Here is a 7,684-nt window from a genome sequence, read left to right on the forward strand (position 1 = left end):
AATAATCCGCCTAAATTGAGACCCCCTACCTCGACCTCTCCTGTGCCTCCTTTGCCCCTTTCTGCGAGGGATCAATTTGCGCTCATATAAATGGTGTGAAGTCCAACTTTGATTGAGGAGGATTGCGGAACGTCGGGCTCGCCGAAGAGGTGTCGACGCTTCACGAAAAAGTCGGCGTTTCGAAAAAAAAAAAAGCGTTTCACCGCGCAGACTGACGTCATTTCCACGGGATAGCGATCGCGTTGCCGATGAGCGCGTCAAGGTTAACGACAGTTGAGAGGCTCATCTTTATCTGTGATCTTGTCAACGCTAGGACACGAGCGAGAGCAGCCAGGGGTGGGCGATCGGGCCATGCTGTAAAAGCCCAACTTCTCCAAAGACGGCAGAGAACTTTTGACTGAAAGCTACCATTTGTCAATCATGAGCGGCAGTTATTTAACAGCGGAGATGACGACGGAGGACAGGAGCGGCCGAGAGCGACTCGGACTGAGCTTCACCATCGACTACCTCCTGTTCAATAAAGGAGCCAAAGATCCCGCGAGAGAACCGACGACGGAGCGGACCTGGCTCGATCGTCACCAACCCAAAGAGGTGGTCGCCGTACAGGAGAGGTCAGCAGAGACCGGCGAAAGGGACGTCAGAGGAGAGGAGGGGGAAGGAGAGCGACGAGAGGAGGGGGAGGAGGAGGTGACCACCACCACCGCCACCGCCACGTCCGACGAAAAACCCAACCAGTCGTACATCGCGCTGATCTCCAAGGCCATCTTGGCGTCGGAGGAGAAGAAGCTGCTGCTGTGCGACATCTACCAGTGGATCATGGACCACTACCCTTACTTCAAGAGCAAGGTATTTTCCACTCTCACGTCGTAATCGGTCATTCCCGAGCTTTACATTTGATACATCTCACTGCATACCACAAAAAATATTGAAAAAAATATTGTCAAATGTACTTTGTGCAAAGTGACTTATTCTGTTGTATGAATCACAAGGGGTTAATTGTGCCTTCTGCCATCTAGTGGTCAAAAATGTTATTGTTTTGCCTGTCACAAATGACGCAGGCTTCGATCGATGAACATGAACTCATTCACTGCCAGCGAAGGGAAAATGAATGCATTTTTGGCGTCGATACCCGTCAATGGCAGCGAATGAGTTTTAATTGTCGTAAATAATCCATTTCAGACCATTTCTCGCGGAACACCGGATGATCTCACACACGTGGGAATATCGTTAAACAGGCGACGGACGAGAGAATCGCAACGGCCATTTTCACAAGCAAAGCGACCTACTTGGCATGAGTTTTATGTCTGAGTGGTTAGACAATTAGACGCGATCCAATTGTTGGCAAATTGGCAAATAACGTAATCCGGTTGCTAGGTTGCAAACCGCCTCCTGCTTTTAGCAGCTGCGCCGAGTGGCACGGCAGATTGAAGGTGGGTCTATTGGATTACTCTTGATCGCCCGGTTTGACGTGCTAAAAAAGTAACGGCGGGTGTCGTGTCTTGTCGAGATCATACTCGGTGTTGACACGCCATCCTCACGCGAAGCCTGCCAAGAACGAGGCGGCAAGGTGACATCTCGAAGGAGATCAACCGAGCATCCGCTTATGCCCACTGTTACGCATTAGCGACACCCTTTGTCAACTCTTGTGTCGCGGCAGGACAAAAACTGGAGAAACAGCGTGCGCCACAACCTGTCCCTGAACGACTGCTTCATCAAAGCCGGACGCAGCGAAAACGGCAAAGGCCACTTCTGGGCCGTCCACCCGTCAAACTACAAGGACTTTTCCAACGGGGACTACCACTGCCGGAGGACGCGACGGAGGGTCCGCAGGACGGCCGGGCAGCTCCTGCTCTCGCCCCTCGGCTCGCCATACCAACTCGCCCGCCACCAGGGGGCGACCTGCTGGTGCTGCCCACAAGTCCACCAGCTCCCTTTACCTTGTTTGGCCCCCAGACTCTCCTGGCCTTGGTCCAGTTTCCACCCTGGCCTGCATTTCTCTGGACCTTAAGGCTGAACCACGAAAATTGTGAAGGATTATGATCAGTTTGGGATTGATTTGTTTATGTTTATGTCTCTATTGAACCCTGATATATGGACAGAAAAAATTGTGCATAAGAAAACAAGACTCAAACCAAAAAAATTGAAAAGTAACTATTATAAAAAAATAACTTTTTTTGTCTTGATAATTGAATCTTGTGTTTTTTTCTCACATTTTTCCTGTCTCTTCTTCAATGCACGATAATTTAAATCCTATGAGATGACTTCCGACTGGATTGTGTGTCCAGTCAGGCGTCCAGATTTTATTTTAAAAGAGCCAATTTATTGCAACACCGCAAAAATTTGGGAGAAGTTCCTCCAAACTACAAGAGTTCCTGGTGAAATCGGCTCGTTGAAAAGCAAATGTATTTAATTGAATAAAACCTCATGCTAAAATGCGTTACTCTGACATTGAATCACACACACGTGCGTAGAAAAAAAATGGAAAAATACTTTAATGCACTAATAAGTACTTCAAAAGAAATTATTTTAAATCTGAGGCTACTATGAGCTTTTTTGTTTAATGACATTTTTTGGAAGTCATTTAAACCCAAATTTAAAATCAAATGTAATTAAAGATAATAATAAAAAAAGAAAGATACAGGTCAAAATATGCCTGAAATTCAGAATATTGATGGAAGAAACAGCATTAGTGTTTTCAACTTTTTTTTTTTTTTTACATTTTATTTTATTTTCTATTTTGTGTGGCTCGAATCCTTCTTTGTAATGCTGTGGTACAAATAACTGCCCCCCCCCCAAAAAAAAAACAGCCCCCACAAGTAAGACTTTTGCACAGTGCTGTATGCTATCTTGGAAATGACCATAGTTAAAATAAATTCCAACAATTATTCTGATCTGTACTGATTTTTTTTTAGAATAAAACAAATGATTTGTTGAGTCAATTATTGATTCACAATGAATCGTCACATTGCTATCACTGTAAGTACGGACGTGCGTGTTCAGATGGTACTAAAAGTGAGCCCGCTGCTCACACTGCCACCCGGCGTCACATGCTAATTAGTCCAAAGCTGTCGGGATGCAAAATCTCCTGCCGCATAAGAGACCCAAATCGGCGGCTGGGGGGGGGGGCGTCAGGGGTGGGCTTTCCAAAGCCGAATCCTGAGTGTATGAGGCCGGATAATCTGGGCAATCCCAAGCAGTTTCAAGAAATAGGAAGATTATCACACGCCGTAATCCACCACCACCGCTGAAGAAAGACGGGAAGGGGGCCCCGTGGCTTAGAAAAGGGAAGGATGGAGAGAGGAGAGCTCACTCATTTCTTGGTGGAGTTGGAACTTGATGAGGAAACAACATCAAGCAAAACCACTACGATTACGGTGGTGACAATAATGATAAATACTGGCAAACGCAAAGAGTTGAGTGCAACGGGGAGTACACTCATATCCTTGGCCAAAGAGGAACATGCTGCTTCACCACATTTTGATTGAATATGGCAACCTGCTCCAGCAAATCTCAAATCCCGGGCCTCTTTTTTGAGAAGCGGTTCCCTGTAATTTGTTTCCAAACAATTGTTAGTTTGCTTGCCTGATGATTCCGCTGATCGATTCCTCTAAAGTTGAAAATGAGTGAGAACTTCAGATACCTGAAGAATGTTTTGTTCTGCAACTTTTGCAACACCGAGGCGAGGAAGAAGCAATCTGAAGTTTGGCAATGTTTTGCAAGGAAAAAGATTGCGGTATTTTTCGGACTATAAGGCGCACCCGCATATAAGCCGCAGCAGCGCTTTTTGGGGGAGAAAAAAGAAAGATATTTATTGAGCGTATTTTCTGAACTATAGAGCGCCCCCAAGTGGTAAAAGAAAATCCACAAAAAAAGCCACCCTGTTGTATGAGCCACATGGCTCAAAATCGAGGAAAAAAGTAGCGGCTTATCGTCCGGAAAATACGGTACACTGGTTTCAATTCTTCTCATTTCCATCCTTATTCCACGTGTAGATGGGCTTTCATTTGACATCAACTGTTGTAAAATTTCGATTTCCAGGGCTCTCAGATCTAAATTTGAGTTCAAATATATTCCACTGATAATTAAAAGAAGCTTTGCAATACTGACGTCCAACTAATGTCAATTTTAGCATCAATAGTGAAATTCCTCTCTGACTGGCTGCGGTTGGTATTTACCTCCACGCTGCCTAAGAGGATTAAAGGTTACGCATTGACTTTGGACAACTTTGTTTGTCTCGGCATAATGATCAAATATTCCAATAAGGCAACATTTGGTGTGAAATGAGAACACGGGAGAACAAATAGCGTCCAAGAGTGATTTGCAAGTGCAGAGAAATACGAGCGTTCTGGTGAACATGATGAATCGAGATGTTCATCATTAGAGCAATGACAAATCGGGCTAATTATTTTTTTTTTGGGGGGGGAGGGGGTCCATCAAATCTCCCTATTCAATGTCAAGTGCTAATTGGAGACCTAATTTGCTTAATTCCCATGAATTGCTCTCCGCTTCAAATCCTCTTCAATTCACCAGCTTTACGGCTTTAATTTGGTTGCATATGTTTGCTGTACACACACACACACACACACACACACCCACGCACACACACCCCCACACACACACATGGCACACACACGCTTGCCATGGCTGTAACCTCATTAATTAATATTTTTCTAATGTATTTTGATTATATTTGCCAGCTTTGAAGAGGAGTCATTTCCCCGTCATTAGTTTATAAATTCTGCTTATTGTAGAAAATAATCAAAATACACAATCGTGACATCCAAGGAGCCTTAAAAAAAGAATTGACCAAAATGAAGCCGTTGTTTATGTTTCGAAATGAGACATAAACCTGAAATCGGACTTAGTCTTCAAAATGTCTCTTCTTTAATCTTCGTCCGACTTCTCATGTGTTGCCGTCAACAAATTTCTCCCCAAAAAAGTGACTTAGACTCCGGAACAACATATGGATTCCCAAAAATAGGGTATAATTACTTAATTGATTCATATGTTGAAATAAGTTGAGTGCTTGAGAAGTCCAGTCCATATCATTTTTTCACAACACTTGAAAACTTATAGATAAAGGCGCATTTTTGTTTTTTGCATTGTTGTTGTAATCCGTTTTATTATTCATAGAATTTGGTTTACGCCACAATTGTTTGGTCAAATATTGCGAAATTGTCGTACAAATATTTTTTTCTTTATCAAATAAACCAGTTTTATTGCTTCACTTTTAAATGTTTTTAAAGTTAAATAGAGTGTGAAATTTAAACATCTGTTCTGGTCATTTTTGTAAATTACTTTTGTTTTCTCTGCTTTGCTTCTGAATCTTTTTAACTGCTCGGTCTTTGCTTGTGTGAAGCACATTGAGTTACCTTGTGCGGGAAATGTGCCTTATAAATAAAACCGCCTGGCCTTAGACTGCAAGCCAAAAAGTTAATAACTGTAATTAATTTAGTTTTTAAAAACGTATACAGACAAATTAATTGTGTTTGTAAAAAAAAAAAAAAAAAGCGCAAAGGAAGACCTAAAAGAAATCTCAATGAAGAGCAATCGCAATATTGAGGGGCAAAAAAAAAGTTGCAATTGTTCTAAATTGTTCAGTCCTTTTGTGATTAGGGTTTTTTTTTTTTTTTTGTCACAAGCTCAAAAAAGACCTGAGAAAGTCCTGCACATAACCCGTTGTCATAAATGAGCCGAGCCTCGAAATCAACACGTTCCAAACAATGTGTAACTACCTTTCAAGACAAATGAGGTCAGGAAGTGCGCGTGTGTGCGTGTGTGTGTGCGTGCATGCCATTTTGTTAATCTAATGAGATGGGCGGAAGGGTGCAGGGGGTGCATAGATTAGTGCCCAAAGATGTTCCTGATTAGCAGAGAGTGAGCTAAGAAGATCAGCCCCGCTGAGATGGCGATGACACATTATGGCCGTGTTTTAATGCGCAGCATTCCAAGGCTGATTTCCTGGAGTTTGACCACACACGGAACACACATGCAGAAGGCCCAAAATTGTCAAACCCACGTGCCATCAGGTACTATTTGTAGTACCGGGTCAGTCGAGGTTCCAAGTTGTCACACTGATACTAAAAATAAGCCGCCTAATGCACACACCCGCACAAATGCTTCGTTACATGGAACACAGTGAACAATGATAACATTGGATCGTGCGCCACATGCTGCCTCTACAAGTGAAAAAAAAAGTGATGTGAAATAGCAAGCTTGCCATGATTGCCAATTTACAGTACACAATGCTCTCGAACTCCTTTTGGATGAAATGAATCTTCTTATGCCGTGGCTAACAGTGAATTGTTGCAAACTAACACAAATAAAAAGTAAAAAAATATATAAATATATACAAATATTAAAAAAAAAAATTATAATAAAAAATACATTTTTTATAATATTTTTTATAAATAAAACAAATTAAATATATATATATATATATATATATGAGTGCTGTCAAGTGATTAATTTTTTAAAAGTAATTAATCACAAAGAATTCCATGATTAATCACATTTTTCAACTACAATTTTTTACGCTTGTAACAGATATTTACTTGGATAATATCTTGGAATTGATGCAAAATCACCAAATATGAAGTCTATTTAATTCAAAGACTGTTCTAATGGCTTTCTTGGATTCTTGAATATGATCTAAATGGAGACATCTTTGCAGACATTTATTTTCAAAACCGCCCACAAGCGCCACACTCCAGCAGTGTTGGTTTGCAAGTCCCAGTGGTAACTTCAACACAGTGTTTTGTTCTGAGACATGCTAAAGACAGCTAATATGACACAATATTTGCAAAGTATGCAAATTCATTTTGAAGTAAATTAAACTGAGTAAACCGAGTTAAAATATTTAACTGAGTTAAAATGTTTTGGATTAATCACCTGAGTTAATGCTTTCATTTTGACAGCCCTAATATATATATAAAATATTGTCAGGGCAGTTCTCATTTAGATAAGGTTTAGAACAACACTTGTTAATGTTAAAATTCAACAGAATCTAAAAACAAATCGGAAACTTATTGATTTGATAGAATTGCCGAAAGTCCATTTTTCGGACTTGGTCTTTTGTTTCTTGTTTCTTTTCCAAGTATTTAAAAATATATATGACTAAAAACAAAATGATGGATGACAAATGCGGTCGTCTATTCGAAAACATGATTGCATACAAGTAGTAGGTAGCCCGCACTATTTAACGCTCGTAGGACACAGAAAAAAAGCGGCCCATCCACGCAGCTGCCATTTTCTTCCTCGTGTCCCGCCAAAGGCCCTTTAATAGTCAATCGATGGCAATGCGAGGCGCCTATTCTGCAGATTACTGTGAACAATAATTTGCCTCCCAGTGTTACCACCGTTACCGTTACCATCTTTGAAGCAATGTTTTATTGCCCTTTTTTCTCCTTCCATCTGCATCTGTCATCCCTCAGGTCCGCTGTTTGATCTTCCTGCAGCGGCCTGCATCCCCACGAGCCGCCTTGACCTGTTGATTGACAGCTGCGATCAGACAGATGGTGGGACGGAGGCATCGACCCGAGGAGCTCCCCCGAGACAAAAGCAAGTCTAGTGGGCTTCCCCCCCCCTTCTTCCCCCCCCCCTTTCATTCACGCGCTGCCGTCAATAGAACAAGCATGCGAGCAGGAAAACTCATTTGGCCACTAGATGTCGCAAGAGGCAAGCA

The 7,684-nt window shown here is 41.9% G+C and overlaps 1 protein-coding gene across 1 annotated transcript; it reads left to right on the forward strand.

Moving 5' to 3' along the window:
* Positions 1-311: 311 nt before the first annotated feature.
* Positions 312-2,783, forward strand: foxq2 (forkhead box Q2). The gene is made up of 2 exons (XM_088313567.1): positions 312-846; positions 1,658-2,783. The coding sequence occupies exons 1-2, from the start codon at positions 421-423 to the stop codon at positions 2,006-2,008; spliced, it is 777 nt and encodes a 258-aa protein (XP_088169693.1). The 5' UTR covers positions 312-420; the 3' UTR covers positions 2,009-2,783.
* Positions 2,784-7,684: the final 4,901 nt, after the last annotated feature.

This window comes from Idiotropiscis lumnitzeri, chromosome 13 (assembly GCF_059441095.1).
Source record: "Idiotropiscis lumnitzeri isolate Australia: NSW breed Sydney's pygmy pipehorse chromosome 13, RoL_Ilum_1.0, whole genome shotgun sequence".
Lineage (NCBI taxonomy): Eukaryota > Metazoa > Chordata > Actinopteri > Syngnathiformes > Syngnathidae > Idiotropiscis > Idiotropiscis lumnitzeri.